Source organism: Podarcis pityusensis (genome assembly GCF_964106645.2).
Source record: "Podarcis pityusensis genome assembly, chromosome: 5".
Lineage (NCBI taxonomy): Eukaryota > Metazoa > Chordata > Lepidosauria > Squamata > Lacertidae > Podarcis > Podarcis pityusensis.
Window position 1 is genome coordinate 2,165,339 of NC_138032.1, and position 22,692 is coordinate 2,188,030.

The 22,692-nt window shown below is 46.1% G+C and overlaps 1 protein-coding gene across 6 annotated transcripts in view; it reads right to left on the reverse strand.

Moving 5' to 3' along the window:
- LOC308478134 (tumor protein 63) overlaps positions 1 to 22,692 on the reverse strand; it is a gene marked incomplete at its 3' end in the record, with an annotated part of 96,616 nt that overhangs the window by 57,672 nt on the left and 16,252 nt on the right. For all 6 annotated transcript variants that reach the window (XM_081007495.1, XM_081007494.1, XM_081007493.1 and 3 more), the window contains exon 2: positions 14,967 to 15,221. In XM_081007495.1, coding sequence (XP_080863621.1) covers positions 14,967 to 15,221 — 255 coding nt within the window. The remainder of the gene's footprint in view (positions 1 to 14,966; positions 15,222 to 22,692) is intronic.

Below are 22,692 nucleotides of genomic sequence, written 5' to 3' on the forward strand. Positions count from 1 at the left end.
GTGCCACCCGCATCCCAAAGATAAGAACTAAGATGCACATATTACCAGAAATGTATATGTTAGCAGAAGTGCCATTTGTTTGCAGATAATGTCGCAAAGTGATGTGAGCAATCTGGAAAAATGAGGGGTAAGAGCGAAATACAGTGGTGCCTCAGGTTAAGACGTTAATTCGTTTTGGAGGTCCGTTCTTAACCTGAAACTGTTCTTAACCTGAGGTACCACTTTAGCTGATGGGGCCTCCCACGGCCGCCGCCATGCAATTTTTGTTCTCATCCTGAAGCAAAGGTACTATTTCTGGGTTAGCGGAGTCTGTAACCTGAAGCATCTGTAACCCGAGGTACCACTGTGGAGAGAACCTGAAATTGACCAATTTGATAATCCCTGTCAATAGCACACATCAGCGAGTGGAAGAAGATCTGCTCTGTGGTGTAGAATATGCAGGCATACATTCTGCATGGTTTAAGGGGAGAGCTTTCCCAATCGCCTTTTTTTTTACTCATTCCAGGTAGGACGCAGTAGACAGACATTAGCTCATAAAAGGGACAGGTGAGTCAGTAGCCAGGTGGAAGAGAGTCCTCTTTCACATCACTTCCAGGGAAAACAATACCAAGGTATCATAGCCATGTTCCCAAGCCTACGAGAAATGTCACTGCTATGCTGTTGTCACCCATCTGTGAAGATTACTTCAGCACTTTACGATGAACCGTGGGGGGAAAATCATCTTGATTTTTGTTTTGTTTTTGCCATGAAGGTTTTTAAAAAAGCAAATGGAGGTGATAAACAGAACATAGATTCTATACCACACAACCCTGAAATGTCTAAACCTTGATTTGATTGTCCTTGAATCTTCCCGCAACACTTGCCTTCTTCTTCTGCCACACCTTTGAGAACCGCTGTGATAGAAGCTTATAAAATTTTGCATAGCACAGAGAAATTGGAACAAGGAAAGATTTTCTCCCTCCCTCCGAACACTAGAATTCAGTGAAGCTGAATGCTGGAAGGTTCAGGACAGAGAAAAGTAAGGACTTGTTTCCTTACAGAGTTGAACTATGGAACTCCTTGCCACAGGGGGCAGCGATGAACACCAACCTAGATGGCTTTAAAAGAGGACCGGACAATTTCACGTAGGAGGATCGGGCGCCCTGCCAGTCTTGGCACCTGAGAGTGTCTTTAGGGATGGAGAAGGTCTTTCAGCTATTCGGGGCTTCGAGCTGTTTAGGGCTTCAAACACCAATACCGTATTTGCACAAATATAAGCTGCACTCCCCCCCTCCCCCGCCAAATTCTGATCGTGAAAAGTTAAAGTGTGGCTTATATTCATGAACTTATGCCGCCGTCAAAGTGGCACAGCTTCCCCTGCCCAGAAGCAACCCAGGAACATGGGGCAACAGTGCCTAGTCCGCCCGCCACTCCTCCACAACGGTGCCCAGTCTCCCCAAAGCCGCCAAATTTTAAAAGTGTGGCTTATTTGCTGGTGCGACTTGTATTCGGTCCAATACCGTATGTTGATGCCGTTTGGACTAGCTGAAGTTATCGAGTCCCCTGTGGAGTGTGTTGCAGTAACCTGGAAGGTACCACAGCAAAGGCACAACTCTTTAAATATGCCTGAATCCCCTTTTCCCCATCCTCCCTCCTTCTCCTCCTCTTAAGAGGAAACAAGATGCAAAGCAGGTTGCTCCATCGCGTTGCAACCAGCTCTTTGCATCACCTCTGGAGGAAAGCTCCCACAGGATGGTCAACGGAGGAGAAGAGTCACAGCGCTGGAGCCTAGGGCAAGGAACCTTACGCCGCAGCAGCTAGGCTCAACAGAAGCACCGATGTTTCCCCTGGGTTGGTGACGGCAGACAAAGAGGCAATCGCTACCCCATCTCCCGGTCTTGTTTTGAGTACATTTCACCCTGCAATTAACAGCACCCAAACTGTGACTCACCGGAGAAGCAGCGTGTGAACATGGAACGGTTACAAAACGCCGCTACGGGACTCCTGAGGTCAGCCTCCTCCAACCTGGAGCCCTCAATATGTCCTGGACTGCAGCCTGTGCATGCGCGCGCACACACACACACACCCAGCCCCAGGCAGCGCAGCCAACACAGCCATTTTATTGCGCCGCAAGCCACCTAAGTTGCTAGGCCTCAAACATGGAGTGAGATTTTGGCTGCAGCTAACCTTCATGACTGCTCCCCTGGAGTAGAGACAGGGCCATCTTACCCATAGGAGTTAGGGGTGTGGGGCACCTGGGTGCCAGGCTCCCAGGGGTGCCAGGCCGAGAGTCCGGAGCCCGAGAGTTGAGTCCGGGGAAGAGCCTGCTAGTCATTTGGCTCTTCTGCTGCGGGTGGCTATGTGCCGTGAGTTCGGGGGTGACCGAGCCAGTGAGACACTGAGGCAGCCAGCTGGCTCCCCCTCCTGCGCACCTGGGACGGGGCAACCTGGGCACCAGGCGGATCTTTGCACCATGGCGCCACATATGCTTAAGACAGCCCTGAATATAGATCAATGCATCATCTGTTCTGTCGGATTCTCTTGGGACTGCTGCTTTTGGGGAGACTCCGAGGAGTCAGGAAACTATTTCCGCAGGCTGCAATTGGCACTGAGAAGGCTGCTGCCACCACCAGCCCACCTCCAGAAAGACTTCATCTAATCGGGTTTAAAAACAACAACTGCTTTAATCGTTAAGCTTTTCAAACTGGCTTGTTTTAATGTATAAACCTGCCAAAGTAAAATCTCCCCATGTTAAAAGTCTGCGCGTTTATATTGTTTATATACTGTTTACATGTCAAAATGACTTCTATGAGGTTTGCCAGGTATCAAGTGAATTACAAACTCCATGCAGATCACTTTATTGATTTACTTCATGAACTTTATACACTGATTGTAGAAAGTACCTCCAAGTGATTTTACACAATAAAACAATCGATTCAAAGCAACAAAATATCCAGAATTAAAATATCCATTAAAACAAACCACGTTGGTGCTTATTGCGAACATGGGGTGATGGCTTTGTTTGTTTGTATTCCCTTTTTGTTTGTGCTCTTTCACCTTTTTCTCCCCTTTCTCTGATAAAGTTGCAGGAAGGAATCAACTAAATGTACTGTAGAAAATCAAAATGTGTGTGTGTGTGTGTGTGTGTGTGTGTGTGTAGGGGGACGGACCCATTGAATTGGACTCAGCACACCCACAACCCAGTCATCAGTCTGGAGAAGGAAGAAACAGCTACACAATTTGGGTCGGCGATTTGGAAACTTTACAGGAACTGCTCTCCACTGCGTCAAGGTGTCTTGGAATTTTACACTTCTGGACACACATAAAACCCTACTGAGGACCTTAGGAAATGCAGTTCCTTTACCCAGGCCACATCCGGCCATCTGAACAAAGCTGGAAAGCTCCAGGGCACCATTTTCTAGGAGCAAATGAGGGGTGGGGATGTCCAGAACGATGGCCCTCCACCATCAGAGGAAGGAGCCACAAAGCCAGCAGAATCTCCCTGCCTCTTGGGCAACTCATTACGCTGTAAATTTTATGGCTGGTATATTTGGGTGGCCAGTTGCAGACACCTCAAACTCAAAAGGAAGTCTTTCCTTCCTTCCTCAGCAGGAGGACCCAGCTCTTAAACAGCACCCGCCATCTCAAAAGCGGGAGGAAGAAGAGAACGCAGCTTACGGGTGACTATCAGGCTGCCCGAAGTGTTGCGAGGATTAGTTGACAAATGTTTGTACAGGACTTCACAAAGTACAAACACACACAGACACACACCCCTTCACTGCATCAGATCCTTTCTGCCAAGATAAGCCAAGCTTTTAGTTAAGATGAAATGGCAGGAGAGAAAGAGAAGGAGATGGAGCCAAACTTTGAATTGTTTTCTTTTGCCTGTCTCAAATCTTCCAACGTTCAACTTTATTGGATGCCCAAAAATTCACGTGCCTGTTTGGAGGCAATTGGACAAGCTTGGGGGTTTGGGGGCATTAACTTGTGACCCTGATTTGCGGTGTCAACTACTTAGTTTTTTTGGGGGGCAGCGCAAAACGCGGGGTTTGCAGAGCAAAACTAGCACTAAACTTTGGCATTAGTTTGGCAGGGGTGGGAGGAGGGAATCCAGAATTTCAGGGTCACACATCAATGTTACAAGAGAGGGAGATAAACATTTTCCTCCTGAATTGGAAAGGAAAATAATGAACTATGCAATTGGTGGGGCATCCTGTTTTCACAGGGAACAACCAGTTGCCCCAAAAGGGAAACCCGGTACTAGGTGTCCACAAGTTGTCTTGTTAGGAGAGAGGGAGGATAACTTTTCCCTATCCACGTTGTCAATGCCATGCCTAATTTTACAAACTTCTATCCTCTCACCTCTTCCTCTTCTTTCCTTTAAACTAAAAAGTCCCAAACTCTGCACCCTTTCTCTCCACCCCCTTGATAATTTTGGTGGCCCTTTGCTGAACCTTTTCCCAACTCCCTTTTGAGGTGAGGCAACCAGAACGGCACACAATATATTCCAAAGGTGGCCGCACCACAGATTTCTATAACAACATTATGCTAATGGCAGTTGTACTTTTGATTCCTTTCCTAATGATCCCTAGCAGGGAAATTCCCCTTTCCACGGCCACTCTACGTGGGGTCAAATTGCCAGAGGAATAAACTAGGGGCCCATTCGGGGGGAGGCTTACAGAGTATTCATGCTGATTTTTGTTTTGACGGAAGGTTATGTGGCATCACCGGACAATGCTGCCATCCCACCCTCTCCACTGCAAAATATGGGGTGGGGTTCAGATTCGTGATGCAGAGCCACCAAGGGCTCGTCTCCTGCTTCTCCAGTGCCTAGAAAGCCCAGGTCCAAGCAGTTTCCCACTTGTCTCTTGCTTTCTAGACACAGATCCAAGTGGTCTTGCCTGTGCCTTGCTGCTTTCCTCCGGAAAATCCGCTCTCTATTGCTAAATCGGAGCAAACAACAACCCGCTGGAAACTCAATTGCCGTTTGTTCCAATTCAGCGCTAAAGACTGGGTTTCTCCAGGGGAAAGCGGCTGGGCAAACAGAGGGGCGGATAAGCCCTACATTTGCTTTGATCGTGCAACCTAAATTTGGCTAGTATATCATTGAAGCGTTCCTGCAAAATAGTGAGAGTCTTGGAGCAACCTAAGTGGTGGGTCAAACTGCCAAGGGATAAGAAACCTTCCACAATGGGCTATATATCACCTGCCCCACTTTTGATGGATTAGCAAGCAAATGGTAATTTTGCATCTTGAAGGGGCAAGAGAGGTGCTTCTGACTCCAAATACATCAGCCCACTAATAATAATAATAATAATAATAATAATAATAATAATAATAATTTATTTAGACCCCACCTGTCTGGCTGGGTTTCCCCAGCCACTCCTGAGCACCAGAAAAGTTGAGAAACGGCAACAATCCCCGCAGGTCTTGCCAAAGGATTTGGGTTGCCATAATTGCGGTTGAGTTTGAGCGATTGCGGGTCTTTTGTGTGTGTGTTAAAGGAGGAAAACATGAGTGTATGTGTGTGTGCACACTTGCACTATTGAACCCAATGCTTCACGAACTGCCACCCGTTCCCAAATTCGGATCCTTCCAGGAGGTTATGGTGCACTGAATGAGTCAGTTTTGACAGCCGGGTGCCAAGATTTGCTTGAACTTCCCCTTCGATGAAAAGAGTCACTTTGACCTTTTCCCATCAACACCCCCTTCCTCGCTCTTCCTTGTCAAAACTGGTTCATCCTACAGATCGGCAGCCCCGCCTGACTCTCTGGTTGGGTCTTTGCAGGCCACGCTCCAACAGGTACAGACTCCGTCCCCAGAGGAGACCCACCCCACGTTCAGCAGGGGTGAGGAGGATGTTCTTCACTGTTCCTGTGGGGTTGTGGGCTGGTTTGCACCCGGTAGGTACCTGTTTTCTTCCAAACTCCACAACAAGGCAGTTAGGCAACAGGTGAAGGTCTTCCGAGCCATGAAGCTGGCACAGGAGCCCTGCTTGGGTTGGCACTTGGAGCCCCCCACACCTGCCTTTCCCCCCTTTCAGGATCTCCTCCTTCCCAGACACTGTCCGATGGCTTCCCCAACATGTGTGGCTGCGGCTACAGAGCAGCAGATGGAGATCGCTTTGTCCTAGGGCCCAGCCAGCCTCAGGAAAGGGCAGAATCAGGTCCATCGCCTGCTCCCTCAGATTCCCCGGGCTGTGAGGGTGAACCGCTCCCAGGGGGCACAGGAGGGACGGGTGCTGCTCCTTGGAAATCCAGAACGTAAGGACTCAGGGAGGATGAAAGAAAGTCCTTCTCCAGGCAGACATAAACTGTGGAACTCCCTAAGGCAGGAGGCAGAGGTGGTCATCAGCTTTGATGGATTTAAAAGAGGGCTGGATCCTGCTTGTGGACATCTGGTTGGTCCCCGTGAGAACAGGATGCTGGACTAGGTGGGCCATTGGCCTGATCCTGTAGGCTCTTCTTCTTATGCTCTTAGGAGCCCAAACATGCTGATTGGCTCAGACGTTCCCGATTTGCCCTCTTCCCCAGGGGCTCCCCCTGGATTCGCACCAGGGACTCCCTTGCCTGTAGAGCTTGAGCTGTTCCACCAGACCAGGGATCTTCCACAGGACTTCGGGGATGTGGGTAGAGAAGACAAATTCACTCTCTTTCTCTCTCTCTTTATATATATATATTCTTGCTCAGAAGTATGGCAATTTAACATAACCTAAAGAACCGAAACAAAATATAACTGGACCCCTCCTGAACTGGTTCTCACCGGACTCGCCTGACCTAAATTTAAGAGTTTCCTCGAAGAGGGAGAGAGAAAGAACTTCTTTTCATATGTTTTTTAAAAACCAACCAGACCACAAGTCAGATTTCTGGTCTTTCCAGGTAGTCATCAAGTTTCAGAGCAACAGGGGATAAATCTTGTAAGACCTCAAAGCTGCCTGCAAACCTCATGCATGTCTAAATTTACCAAAAGTCTTGGGTGCAATTCTGGTGCAAAGAGGCTTTGAGTAGGGCGAGGCATTTTTACTGCACTGAACCCCCAGTTCCCACAACTTAGAAGGTCCTCTCCTGTTGCCCAGATCCACCTCCATGACCTTCTGCCATGTCCTTCACCTACCTTGGTGTACTTTTTGCATCCTCTTTAATCCACAATGTCAAAACTAGAACTCAGAGCCCTCTCCACTTTGCTGTGCCTTTGACTACCAGCTGACCACACCACTTTTGCTTCTTAACCAACAACATCCCAAAGCCAACAGCAACACCTTTGGGGTCCATGTGATGCATTAAAAATGTCCTTTCCCTGTCTTAAAAAAGTGGAAGAAGTTTCTCTAGGTGGGCTTGATGGTGGCTTGCTTGCATGCGTTGCTTTTTATTCTGTTGCGTTGTGAGTGTTTGCTTCTGTCTTCTGTGCTGTTAATTACTTTATTGATCTATGTTGGTGGTTCCGAAACCTTCAGAGGCAAGAGCCCCCTCAGTTCCACAGGCTCATCCCCGGTGCCCCTTTCCCTATAAAAAGGATTCTTCAGAATGGTGTTTTGCACAGCCCACTCAGGAAGACCATAACCCAATAAAATTCCAAACCGTAACAACAAATAATACATTTACTCAAAATCCAAATGACGGTTCGAGTGTCGAACTATGACTTGAGAGAGCAGAGCTCGAATTCCCAATCAGCCATGGGTGACCTTTGGACCAGTTGCCATGTCTTCACCTGGCCTACCCCACAAGGCTGTTGTGAGGATGAAATGGGGAGGAGGAGAGCCATGTATACCTTGAGATCCTTTGAAGGAAAGCTGGCGTATATATGTAATACATACACAAAAAAGTACCGTATTTTTTGCTCTATAAGACTCACTTTTTCCCTCCTAAAAAGTAGGGGGAAATGTGTGTGCGTCTTATGGAGCGAATGCAGGCTGCGCAGCTATCTCAGAAGCCAGAACAGCAAGAAGGATTGCTGCTTTCACTGCGCAGCGATCCCTCTTGCTGTTCTGGCTTCTGAGATTCAGAATTTTTGTTTGTTTGTTTGTTTTCCTCCTCCGAAAACTAGGTGTGTCTTGTGTCTCTGGTGCATCTTATAGAGCCAAAATACGGTAGTTCAATTAATGCAACAAAATTGATGAACTTGATCCAGGGATATCTGCTCTTTGGTAGTCATTTACACCTCTAACCCCCTTGTTTTTTCGTCCCCTCTCCCTATAGGTAAACCCCTGCAGGGGGTGGTATCGCCCATTTTGGGAACAATTGGTCTCCCTGGTCTAAAGACCCATTGGAAGAAGCATAGGATGGAAGAACAGAAAAGCAGACCTCCTGGATCAGGAGAGGGGCCATCGGATTGTGGAGTTGGAAAAGGCTTTGTAAGCTATTTAGTCTGACTGTACCCCTTTCCTTGCTTGAGCCCCCCTCCCAAAAAATATATAGTTGACCCTCTTTGAAGACACACATCCTTCGGCCGTTAGCAAATATGAGCCACTGTCGCATAATGGTTAAGAGTGTTGGACCAGGGCCTGGGACAACAGGGTTCAAATCCCCACACTGGGTGACCTTGGGCTCCTCCACTTTGAGATTCTTGGAAGATAAAGGGGCTCTATAAATGTAATAAATAAGAATAATAGATAATAGCAAAGGCACTTAAACAGCGGAAATCATTCCAACACCGTGAAACAGGAGAGCCCACCAGTCCTCTAGGTTACTAAGTCCCGCTGCTCTTACCAGTAATCTCCTAATTTCCAAACAGAAATCTACCCTCTTGTAGTTTCATAGAATCGTAGAACAGCAGAGCTGGAAGGGACCCTGAGGGTCATCTAGTCCAGACCCCCGCCATGCCCATCTGATCTAAGGCTGACTACTGGGGCAGGAAGAGGGGCTGTCTTTGTCCTCTTCCATGCCCTGTAGGTATCCGAAGGGCATCTGAAGGCAACGCCACCCACCTGGCATGCACGGGCAGGGTGGATACAAATCAATGATTTAAAAAAAATATATTCAGATTTTTTATTTTATTTAAATCAGATTTTTTAAATAAAATGCTTTTGGAGGAAAAATCTTTCTAAAGATAGTTTTCTATTTAAGTTACCTTATAGTCCAAAGGCTATTCATCAGGAAATAAGGATTTGTTTTAAGTTTTTCATGTGTGCTAAAATCTAGGTTTATATGTATGTGTGTGTGTGTATAAATGTTTACCCACATCAGTTAACAAACATGGATACATATGCTATAATGTTATAGCTTTCATTAAATAAATTGTTTAAATTGCTATTAAGGAAATGATTGTTTTTCTCCTTCCAATAAAGTACAGCCGAAGAGTTGTCCAAATTGATAATTTATTAAACCTCACAATACTTTCATAATTATCTGTCTATGTATTTCTGATAGTATAACCAAATCATTATTTTTTGATATAACTGTAAAAACTGCTCTGAAAGTTTATTATTCCAAAAATGAAACTTTCATCTGGTTGTAAATATTAAGATTATACCAGCAAGAATGAGTCTTTCTGTAAAAAAAAGAAAAGAAAAATTTAAACCAAGTCTTACTGACTAGTGACTTAAATTAAGTCTTACTGACTGGTGATTTAAATCATGATTTAAATTGATTTGATTTAAATCAAATGCACCCTGTGCACAGGTATTCTGTTTTTGTGAGCCTCGGTAGCCACTGATAAGAGTCCACCATCTGCTTTCACCCACACCCATATTTAATCGACTTTTGCTCAGCCTTCGCAGGCTGGATCCTCTCCTGCAAATAACATTCAAAGTGTCAGAAAAACCTTAATTCCCATTGTCTGACATTTTAATCACAGGCTGTTGTTGTTTTATAAAAGCAGTCCAACCAGATGCAAACACGCACCTCGCCTGGCAACGGGAACACAAAGAAAAACAGCGGCAGAGCGAAGAACGTGGGTTTAGTCATCTTCAGGTACGCTTCTTATCAGTCTGCGGGGATCAGGCTTAGAATATCACATTTTCACATGCTCACTCCAAGGATGGGTGGGGAAAATGGATAGGGCATCCCACAAAAGGGAAGGGAGAGATGGGGTTAATCCCAAAGGATCACTTCCTGCCTCTGAAGAAAGAAATCTTTGGATCTAAGGGACCAACCCATTTGAATTCGAATCCTGCAATGGGTTCTGCCTGCGAGAGGCAATTGACTTTCCCTTTTGCAATGGGTGGAGTTGGTGGGAGAAGAAAAAAGTCTCTCCTCTTTTGGGAAAAACAACAACAGCCACCATAGGCGCAGGATTTTCGAAATGCCTTGTTTTCTTCCACATGGGGGGGGGGGGAAGCACCAGGAAGAAGCAGAAAGGAGGAGGAGGAGGAAGGCACTCCTGATATATGGGAATCCAGCAAGTTCTCAGATCCCACAATAAAATGCCGACACACCATTTAAAGCTGATTACAGCTTTGCTTCCAGTTGCAAGAGACCTCACGCAAAAGCGTCGCAGTAAACACACCTTTATCTGCTCATGACTCAAAGAGCACAGCTGAATCTCTCTCGCCTGGATTTTCAGACCATTTTCATCTCATGTGAGAAGAGTGGTCTTGAATCGTCAGGTGCCCTCACCTCTGTCCTTTCCCATTTTGCTGCAATTTTCCCAACATTTCTTTTCCCTTCTTTGTGCGGAGGCAGGCAGCTTTGATTCACAGGCCAAACAAACCCGGCTTGGGCATTTTACACGAATGAACCTCAGACTCAAGCACATCCTTCTCCCCACTCAAATGATCCATTTTGATCCGTTACACCCACTTGGGAAGAAAGTGCAGTTTGCTGTTATGTCTGAAACAGCAAAGCACCGTCACGTGAGCTTGCGAAAAACTAGACAAGCCTACCCATATATTTAGAGAGCTGCCACTTGTTTTAACCTGTTTTTAGTTTTTTTAATTTTTTGAAAGTCTCAAATTGTTGCCGTTAATTCTTGGTACTGATAATGTTATTGTTTTACATATATCATTGTAAACCACTTTGAGGATTATTATTTTTCAATTCAGTATTAATGTTGTGAATTAAAAATAATAATAAAGTCCTCCAGATCCAGGAAGGCCAGCTTGGATCAGGACCTGGTTTGAAGGGATATTTTTTGCTGGTTCAGATGTAATTCCAAACTGTGCTTTCCACAAAACCAGATGTAACACACACACACAGAGAGAGAGAGAGAGAGAGAGGAGAAGAGAGGAGGGAGGGAGGGAGGAGTAAAAGGGAGAGCAGAAGGTTTGTTCACACATGTTCTAAATCATGATGTGATGTCCATTCGGCCCTCTCTTTTGTGATGACAGACCATAAATTGGTGAGAATCAGACCTGGAAAGAGTTGGGATAAATTGGCCGCAACAGATCAGAAGTCACACTCAATAGTAGAGACGTCAAGAGCATTCTGACAACCACTGAAACAGGCGCAAAAATTGCTGGTGTTCAACAGGAAATCAACCCAGTTGAATACAATCAGTATCTGCCATTGCTTTCAGTCTGCAAATTGTGCATAACTGATTACCTTTCCCTCCCACTTGCATTGTGTTTCCTTTGCGTTGTCATGAACGGGGTGGAATAACGTAACGACAATGCAAATTACAAAATCAATGATGTAAGTTATGTGATTTTATCATTTTGCCACAGTTGAACAGGAAAACGAATAGCACAGCTTTGGGTGGAAGCGAACTGCAGCAGAACAGAAAGAGCACTGCGGGGGCCCAATACAGGATGGAATGAAAAAGATGGCAGCTTGAGAGCCAGTGTGGTGTGAGAGCCAGTGTGGTGCAGTGGTTCAGAGCGGTGGACTCATAATCTGGTGAACCAGGTTCGCTTCCCCGCTCCTCCACCTGCAGCTGCTGGGTGGCCTTGGGCCAGTCACACTTCTCTGAAGTCTCTCAGCCCCACTCACCTCACAGAGTGTTTGTTGTGGGGGAGGAAGGGAAAGGAGAATGTGAGCCGCTTTGAGACTCCTGAAGGGGAGTGATAAAGCGGGATATCAAATCCAAACTCTCTTCTATGATCTTATAAGCTATTAGGGTGGTGTACAACTGAATGTACACAATATCATAGAATCATAGAATTGCAGAGTTGGAAGAGTCATCTAGTCCAATTCCTTGCAGCGCAGGAATCACAGCTAAAGCATCTCTAACAGGTGCCCACCCAACCTCTCCTTGAAAACCTCCACGGAAGGAGATTCCACCACCTTCCAAGGGAGTCTGTTCCACGGTCAAAGAGTTCTCACTGACAGAAAGTTTTTCCTAATGGATGCACATTGCTGCTTAACGATGAAACTTAGAATAGTGGAATTGCTACTAGTATTGTTTATTGTTGTAGTTATACAGTGGTACCTTGGTTCTCAAATGCCTTGGTTCCCAAACACCGAAAACCCAGAAGGAAGTGTTCCGGTTTTCGAACGTTTTTCAGAAGCTGAACATCCAATGTGGCTGTCGGCTGTTGTTTCCGAGGTGCCTGCACCAATCAGAAGCTGCGCCTTGGTTTTCAAACATTTTGGAAGTCAAACGGACTCATAGAATCATAGAGTTGGAAGAGACCACAAGGGCCATCGAGTCCAACCCCCTTTCGGAACGGATTAAGTTTGGCACTTTTGTTTTTGCTATTTATTTTGTGTTTTTGTGGCTTTTTCGGTTAATTTGTTTTCGTGACTGTGTGGAACCCAGTTCAGCTACTGATTGATTGATTGATTGATTGATTGATTGTGTGACTGAGGAAATGGATAAAAGCCCCCCATCCAAACAACAACTATCATCAGTGCAGGTAAGAAAAAATAATAATTGTTGTTGTTGTTGTTGTTGTATTATTTTATAGTACAGTACATTGATTATTGCTGTCATTTTATGGATCAATGGCCTCGTTAGATAGTAAAATTCACGTTAAATTGCTATTTTAGGGGTTGTTTTTAAAAGTCTGGAACGGATTAATCCATTTTGCATTACCGGTACTTTCTATGGGAAAGTGCACCTTGGTTTTGGAACACTTTGGTTTTGTAACGGACTTCCAGAACAGATTAAGTTTGAGAACCAAAGTACCACTGTATTGCATTTTATATCACTGCTGTTGTGATATGTAAACTGCTGAGATATTTTGTTCAAACATGAAGCAGTATAAAAAGTTAACCAAACAAAGTCACTTGGTAATAATTCTGCAGCCACACCCTTTTAAATTTTGGGACTATGCACCAGAACAGTAAAATCTAAATGCAGTTGAAGTTTGCAACCTCTCTTGGTCTCTCTCTCTTGGGAAGAGCCAGCAATTCTTGGCCCTCCCATTATAGCCTTGGGAACTAAACGCATCTTGGCTGAGTAGCTTCCTGGGACGGCTCTCCTATGGCTGTACTGTGCTTTCCGGGAATAAGATGATCTACCAGTCAAGGGCCTCTCCAGTTCTCAGCAAGGCCAAACAGTCCTCGAGGGAATAGTTACCAGGGGGTAAAAGGCGGAGATCCTGCAAGGTGAACGCCTTATTCCCCCTGCCAACGCCCTTTGGTAACAGCCAGTGAAAGCTGAAAGAACACTTTCAAATTGTGTTACTCTTTGCAAGGGTGGGGCATGATGCAAATCACAATTTTAATAGGTCACTGTAACCGAAGAAATCCTTCCAGTTGGGTTGGTTCCTAAACTGTCATCAGGGAGACAGGAAGGTGACAGGTATTCATCAGAGAGCCCTGGAGTCACATCAAGAGGCGAAGGCAAAAGAAAAAGCAGTCTCCTGATGAGATCTTAATTCCTTCTGATTGGGGTGCTGGAGGAGACTCTTGAGAGTCCCATGGACTTCAAGAAGATCCATTCTGAAGGAAATCAGCCCTGAGTGCTCACTGGAAGGACAGATCCTGAAGCTGAGGCTCCAAGACTTTGGCCACCTCATGAGAAGAGAAGACTCCCTGGAAAAGACCCTGATGTTGGGAAAGATGGAGGGCACAAGGAGAAGGGGACGACAGAGGACAAGATGGTGGGACAGTGTTCTCGAAGCTACCAGAATGAGATTGACCAAACTGCGGGAGGCAGTGGAAGACAGGAGTGCCTGGTGTGCTCTGGTCCATGGGGTCACGAAGAGCCGGACACGACTAAACGACTAAACAACAACAACAAGGCAACCTCAAGAAGATCCAGGGTGTGTGTGGCTCAGATGGCCCCCAGCAACACAGGAGCCCCTGATAGAGCCGAAGATACCAAGCGGAGGTAGACGCTCCATCTCTGGTTCTCAGCAGGTCAGAGGATGCAGACCCAACGAGAACTTGGCCAACTTTGGCTCACACTCGGGAATCGTTTGTTTTATTTATTTATTTCATTGAAAGACTTTCATGAATAGCAAAGGTACATATAAACGCTTCTCTTTTCAATTCACAGAGTCCTTTTGACACATCAGCTACATTCGGTATGAGACATTGTTGTCGCAGGCATTGTGAGGATGTGGGGGGAGAGAGGAGAGGGGAGACAATGATCTTTCTTTCTCTTGCATATGTAGGTGCAGAGTTGGTATCCACAAGATACAAGAGAGTACTCCCAGACCCTACAAACCTCATCACAAGCAAAGACCAATGGGAGCATGACACAGGTTGCAAAACGAACCCTATCCAATGATCTCAATTGTGTCTAAACCACCCTTGGGAATGTTTACAAGCGACCTGGTGACAAGAATCGGGACTTAGGAAAATATGACGCTTTAACCCTTGAACTGTGCCCAACGGAACTGCATTTTGCACGGGGCATTTAAATTAACTCTGGCTACCAGTGGACTTTGGAAAACTACTATGCCTCTTGAGCAACTGTGAATTACTGCAATCTAGTGACTCACCACCCTCATTCTACCGCTCACATTCCCAGCGTCCTCCAACGGAGGAGTTGTTCCATCCAGTCGATGGGAAAACATGACCAGGAATGACCCATGCATTACCTTTGGAACACAGTTCCTTCCTAACAGGGAAAACATTGGGCTGCAACTTCCCAATTGCCACCATATTTCACGCACCAGCCTTCCAGTGCCGCCCCCCCCCCAAGCCAGACCTGACTCTTACCGTCCACGTGGCCGACTTGGCAGTGCTGGATTGTTGAAATGAGACGTCAAAGCTGTGAGGTCCTGGGTAGTCTGTGTTGGAGGGGATGGCGGGCGAGGGCGAGAGGGCGTCAAAGGTTGAGCTGGGCTGGGCGTAAGGGGAGGGCGCCGTCACGCTGTTCTGAGCATGGTCCGTGTTGTACGGGCTTGTGGATGAGGAGCCATTTTGTATCTGCTGGTCCATGCTGTTAAGGAGCCCCAGGTTTGTATACTGTGGCTGAAAAGGAGAGAGAGAGAATACATAGATATGTTACAGTAAGGGAAAGAACCCAGCCTCTGTTCCTCTGGAAATAATTCCAGCTCAGCTATCAGTGTTTGGCTATCTATCGATCATCTATCTATCTATCTATATCTATCTATCTATCTATCTATATCTATCTATCTATCTATCTATCTATCTATCTATCATCTATATATCTATATATCATCTATCATCTATCATCTATCTATCTATCTATCTATCTATCTATCTATCTATCTATCTACACACACACACATTTAGCATCTTTAACCACCTTTAAGTTTGACACAATCTTGAGAATCACAGAATCATATAATTGTAGAGTTGGCAGGTGTCCCCAAGGGTAATCCACTAGGAATCACAGCTAAAGGATCCCTGGCCGATGTCCATCCAACCTTTGATTAAAGACCTCCAAGGAAGGAGAGTCCATCACCTTCCAAGCTCATAGAATCACTGAATTGTAGAGTTGGAAGGGACCCCAAGGCCCCTGTAGTCCAACCCCCTCTGATGCAGGAATCACAGCTAAAGGATTCCTAACAGGCGTCCATCCAACCTTTGATTAAAGACCTCTGAGGAAGGAGAGATTGCCACCTTCTGAGGCTGTCTGTTCCAAGAAGGTTATTTCCTGGGTTTCCTCTGCTCCATGGAAATAGCCAGGGAGTTATGATGCCACCTTCAGCCATACATTTCGTTCAAGCTCAAAGATCCTTCCGATTGCTCTTCTTCTCCTGCTCCCTCCTCGCCAGTGACATCTTAATCCTTCACCTCACACTATTTTACAGCAGGGAAGGATAAGTCATACTTTTTATTTTCCTTGGCTGAAATATTTAATTGTATCCCACTCATAAAGCACATCCATCAGATTATATTTTTTTTGAAGATTACCAGATGTAAGAAGAATCTCAGCCCTGACCCAGTTTGGACAATCACATCTCAGATTGATAAACCAAGACACGTGAGTCTTTTGAACATGCATACAGAACTTTCACAACCAAACCAGGAAGACTGTAATTGACCGTAGCTTCTCATTGCATCTGCACCGGAGAAACTCTGGTTAGCAGCATGAGAATGAGGCAAGATCCTAAACCCACTTCAAACCACGGTTTAGGATCCTGGCTCGTTCAATGCTAGGGACCAAGGTTTCCTGGTTTGGATGAAACAGGAATCTATGAGACTTCAAGATCTGCTTGCCAAGTTACACAACGAAGATGAAAAGATCTCGGCCATAGGTGTCCATTTAGCATTGCTTTTAAGCTGCTCTTGGGTTATTTCTGTAGCTGTTTTGATTCTAGTTCACCCATCGCCCGGGGACATCTGTGGAAGGCGATTAATAAATAGCAACAAGCGAGCAGAGCTTTAGTGGGTGAGCAGGTGCAAGCAGTTCGCTCACATTTTGGTTTATGAAGCTGAGATGCAATTGCCTGAACTTGGCCACTGAAACGTGTTTACGTTGGTAAAGAGAAAGGACGGTAGAGGAACCAATTCACTCAGAGAAGAAACCAGCAAGTTTGGCAATGTCGCTCAGCACGCACCCCTGGCACCGATGCCAAGAGAAGCAGCCAGCCCTTTTGCCTGCCAGCTAGAGGCACCTTAATCCCTAAACAAAGCCACCCCCGCCTTGAGGGGCACCCTTTCTCAAGCAACGCAGCCCTTTCCCCAGCAGGCTCAGCCCTGAGAAAAGCAGGCCGTTCTCTTGGCCACCTAGATTTGCTCCATTGCCACAGCACCCTTACAAGCCTGTCTTGCTTGCTCCTGCAAGGGATGGGCCACCCAGTCAATTTCAGGTTCTCATTTTCCCAGCCTCGATTTAGCCACATTTCCACATCGGTTTGTGATTCATTTTTGTCTAAAAGTCCTCCTGAGAGTTGGCTAGCGTCCTGGTGTTAACTTCTCTTAGTATTTGTGTTTTTGCAAGCCATTTCCCCATATGCAATGCATTTTCGTCGCTTGTTTCAATGAACATATGCACTCCGAAGCACACCTTCTCATTCAAAACCCCAGATTTGTATTTAAAGAAAAAATTACAAAATGGTGCCAAGTCCCACCAACATCCCACTCACTGCAAAATCCCAAATGCAATCTCTGGGAGTTCCTTCAGGCAAAACCATCTGAGGAAGCACCAAAATTTGCAAACCTGGCAAACTCTCTCAAGGGGGTTTGGCACGTCCTTGATTTGGTTGTCAGGAATGTGGCAGACGAGTCTGTTTTAGCCGTGTTTATTTTTTAAAAGTGTTTAATAGGTATCTTGCCTCTTAAAATGGCTGTTGCACAAGCAGTCGCCCTCCAGCAGGCATTGGGCAGCAGATCAGATTAGAAATCTTAATCGTAATAAAGAGGAAAGTAAATTGTAAATACGGCAGCCTTGTCATTCCAAGCAAGCCAGGAGCCATCTGTCTGAATGGCGAAGAGGGTAAGAGCCATTCCTCTGCCTTGATCCGGCCACATTCCACAGCCCAGCACCCCCTCCCAGCTTGCTATTTAAATAGCGATTAATCCTCGCCTTGACATGAGCAGCTGGGAGGCTGCTTCGCTCTCCCTGCTCCTCCTGTGATCCTCTAACCCTTTGGCCCACTCCACCCCTGCCCCAGACAGGTGCATCAAAATGTCCAGGTGAGGGGAGGAAAGTTAAGACACCCAGGGCCAACACTGGGTCTGGGCAGCCGAGCCCCAGGCCAGAGAGGCTTGGAGAAGCGGTTTGCACCCAGAGGTCAGCGTCTGAGTCGCTCGCGAGCCCTGGGGCAGCCATCAGATAACTCTCTCGGAGGCGTACGCCTCCTGACAAGGGAACAATTAGAAGGGGGCAGCCGAGCCAGGGGGACAAAGGCGCCACGGAATTTGACTCGGAATTTGGCTTCCGATGAAAACACCCCTTGCCCGCGCTCTCGCTCTCCTTCCTTCCAAAGGCCACAGAGTCACTTCTGAGAACAAAACAAGGCTTCAGGTTCTTGCTTGACTGGCCACCACACCATCAAAAGATTTGGAGGAGAAAACGGGGAAAGTTGTTTGCTTCTTTGCAAATTTCAGGTGGTCTGTGTTGGTGATGTGACAGAGGCTTGCGCTGCTCCACGCCTCCCCCGAATCCTACCCTAGGCGCTCCACTGGGGCACCCAAGATGAGGCAAATTCACACGTGTGTGTGTGTGTAGAACTGGGACAAATGGCACCTGCTCAGTTCCCCCTCCGAATATGACCATCTGAACCCAGTGCTCTACCATGATTCACAGCCACCGTGTTTCAGCCAGACTTTTTGCAAAACTCCACCTCTCTGCTTCCGCACGAAACGACAGGAGACCGTTGTTTCCTCTTTGCACTTAACTGAGGTGTCTTTATAAAACTGTACTTGATGAAAAGTACAGATAAAAGAAAGGACTTCTTAATGCAGTGTATAATTAAACTATGGAACTCGCTCTACCAGGAGAAAGTGATGGCCTTTGAAAGAGGGTTGGGCAAGTTCATGCCAAAGGGGTGACATTCTGGATATCGCCAGCTTACTATTCATGAACACCAACCACGTGTGCAGAAGACCTGTTAACAGGGAATTGGGAGGAAGGAATTATGGGATGGTGGCAATCATGCCACCTAAGTCAAGATTAGCATCAGGAGAGGCCTGGGTAAAGAAGAGATCGTGCAAAACAGTGCACCGGGGCTTGTGAACCAAGAGCAGGTTTGGGAAGCTGGTTTCTTGGCCATTCCAAGACTGCCAACGGACTCTTTTCTCTGATTACAGTCAAATAACACCAAATATTCTGTGAAACAAAGATGCTCAATTAGGAGTACCAAGAATTATAAGCAGATCTATGGCAGGGGCGTGGCACGGGGGGCTGCTAGGACGATGGCCCCCGGAACATTTTTCTGGGGGCGCTGTGCATGCCGCCGTGCCACCCTGAGCTGCTTTGCGAGGCTTGCAAAGCAGTTCAGGACTGGCATCAGTCTGGTGATGTCGATGGCACATGCTGGGCTGGCGTGGCAAGTTCCATTCAACCTCTGCGTCCTGCCGCCCCAGCGCCCGCCCGCCCGGGCACCAGCAAACCACGCTATGCCACTGATCTACAGTCTCATTCAGGCTTCTTCTTGCCCTGCTACTTTCCCCTGGGAAAACCCACTGAATCTTTACCACTGAATTGGAGCAATTGTCAGTGGGGTTTTCCGTGGATTGAGGTTTGCTCCGATTCAGTGCTAAAGAGCAGCTTTTCCAGGGGAAAGTCATGGGGCAAGCAAAAAACAGCTCAGACCCATGCTCTCTAGGCACAAGACAAGCGGAAGTATGAACAAGCCCATAAATATGTGAGGGTTTTGTTCTTGTTTTTATTGTGTCTTTTTTGCTTTTATATTGTATTTCACATTGTGAACCGCCCTGAGATCTACGGATAATGAGCAGAATACAAATTCAATAAATAATAATAATGACAGTTGCTGATCCAGAGATTTAAAGTTTCCTTTGGCTATGTTTCACAAAGCTGCAGCAAGCTAGATTCCTTCACCCACCCCTGCCTGACTGCAGATATCTTCAGAAAGGTACACCGCCCATCGCAGAAGGGTTAAAGGCAAAAACATATTGCAGGGGTGTTTGTGTGTGGTTTTAGCATAGCTCGCTCCATTCATCTGTTGCCTGTAGATTTATCGCATGATGACAATTGCACACAGTTTGATAAATGAAGAGAGATATTTTTTGCTTGCACTCCAGAGCTAAGTACAGCAATATCCACCCTATTAGGAAGCAATCTGGTAACCTTAGAAGATTTCTCTCACTGAAGCAGCAAGAAGAGATATCCATCTGTCTCTTGTTCAAACACAGGCAGCGGCGGCAGAAGGAATGAACTTTGCCTTTCCAAGGTATTCAGTAATGTTGAGGGACCTGCGAGCTCCATTTGGATGTAGCAAAATGCCCAGGGAAGGGCCAATCAGAATATTCACGTGATACATACCGTATTTTTTGCTCTATAAGACTCACTTTTTCCCTCCTAAAAAGTAAGGGGAAATGTGTGCGCGTCTTATGGAGCGAATGCAGGCTGCGCAGCTATCCCAGAAGCCAGAACAGCAAGAGGGATTGCTGCTTTTACTGCGCAGCGATCCCTCTTGCTTTTCTGGCTTCTGAGATTCAGAATATTTTTTTCCTTGTTTTCCTCCTCCAAAAACTAGGTGCGTCTTGTGGTCTCGTGCATCTTATAGAGCGAAAAATATGGTACTTCTCTGGGACTGTTTCACTTCAGACTGGGGGTAGGGGTTGCACGTCTGAATGTGTGCCTTCGTTTTAAAAGCATGGTATCCCCGCATGCAGAAAGCTAGCATAGCAGAGGGAGAAATGTTTTATCTTAGTGCTTTCAACTAGTCTTCTACATTTAAAAAGTCATAGGTGAACATTAGCAAAAATACAACCACCACCTGCAGTCTGGGATCGTAAAACTTCGACCAAGGTACTTCAGGTTGTATCAACAACTGAAGCTTTGTAACTGGCCCATCCAGGTCAGTATTGAAGGAGCGTCTCCACCTCCATCGTTCTGCCTGGACACTGAGGTCCAGCTCCGAGGGCCTTCTGGCAGTTCCCTCACTGCGAGAAGCCAAGTTGCAGGGAACCAGGCAGAGGGCCTTCTTGGTGGTGGCACCCGCCCTGTGGAACGCCCTCCCACCAGATGTCAAAGAGAAAAATAACTACCAAACTTTTAGAAGACATCTGAAGGCAGCCCTGTTTAGGGAAGCTTTTAATGTTTAATAGGTTCTTGTATTTTAGTGTTTTGCTGGAAGCCACCCAGAGTGGCTGGGGGGACGCAGCCAGATGAGCGGGGTATAAATAATAGATGATGATGATGATGATGATGATGATGATGATGATGATTGACTGATCTGACTGGCAGCAGCTCTCTGGAGTTTCAGCCTCAGGGGTTTCTCCCAGTTGAACCTGGCATTGCCAGAGACTGAAACTGGGCCTTTCTTCTCTGGCACACACACCTCCAGAAACTGAAAGCTCAGCACAGCCCTTTGCCAAGTAAATCCTGGATTTGCACAGATACCTGTCTCAATACCATTGATGCACGGAGCTACAAAGAAAGGGGGGGTCAAGGATGAGCAGGCGATTTCCCGTTCCATTTTGTGATTGTTCAATGGGCTGGCTGCTCTCCTTCACTTTCTGTCCCGTCAGACTTTGAAGAATTTCTGAAATTTATTGTGAAACGGACACATCTGCAATTTGCCAGCTTCCGTGCCTTGTTTAGCCATACAGTTTGTGATGCACACAAGCAGGTGAGCACACGGGATTGTAATACCAGACAGCAATAATCCCTCGAAGCACCCTGGGGGATGTGTTCACAGATTAAATCACAGATCAGGAATGGATTCCAGTGCATTTGTATTGCTGCATCACGATTCCTCTGCTATAAGTAAGATCTCACTTCAGACAAAGGCTACATCAAATCCCAAATTTAACTGTTATATACAGTGCTTTTTTCTTTTTAAAAAATGTCTAGGGGTACTCTCATTTTGACTCAAGAAAATCACTATTTTATAGTTCAAAACAGGAAAAATAAATACAGTAAATGGACAAAAGTACAAAGATTCACAAAATGTTTAGGGGTATGCACCCCCCTGTGTCCGTCCCCCCCCCCCAGAAAAACAGCACTGGTTATATATCTCTATTCCAACGAGAAATGCAAAAGACCACTCAGATTCCCTTCAATAAGAGTTAATTACTTTGTACCTGTACACATGCAAAACTGTATCACAGCTTTGACTAGTCCAATTTATTTCCTCGATACTTCATTTAATCCGCTGTTGTAAATTGCATCCCACATAGCTGTGATGTTTAATTAAAAATGGTGCTGCAATCAATGTGCTTTGGCAGCTTGGCAAAGGGGAGGAGGCATATCGGTCTGATAAATAATAAATAAATAAAATGTGCAAGCGAAACGAAAACCGCAGCAAACCGTACATGTACAGAGGTCCAAACAAACAGCCAAGTGGAAAAACGACGGCTTCGCAAAATTGCTGGTACAAGATTAGGTGGGGGGAATGGGAGGCAGAACTGTCAGAGCACCATAGAAACTCGAGGTTTTAAACCTGTGTTAAATGGATAAGGCAGCCCTGCCAATTTGGTGCCCTCCAGATATTTTGAAACAGCCGCAGCCAGCACAGTCCCATGGTGTTTTGGGTGATTGGAGCTGTGATCCTACAGTTTCTGAGGGCACCGGCTTGGCAGAGGGTGGAATAAGCTGTCTAACAGAATGGATACCCATGTTTCAAAGGCTGAAATTCACTGGTAAAGGTCTGAAAGACTTTACTACTTTAGGGAAAGCGGCGTGGCAAAGAGCAGGGAGAGAAAAGGGGCACAGAGATCACAGAGACAAGTGAATATTGCAGATCCACCACAGCTGAGCACTAACAAATCCTCACACTGCAATTCAAAACTGGGCACAGTCAATTATTGGGGTTTTTTTGTTTTGTTTTTTTAAAAACAG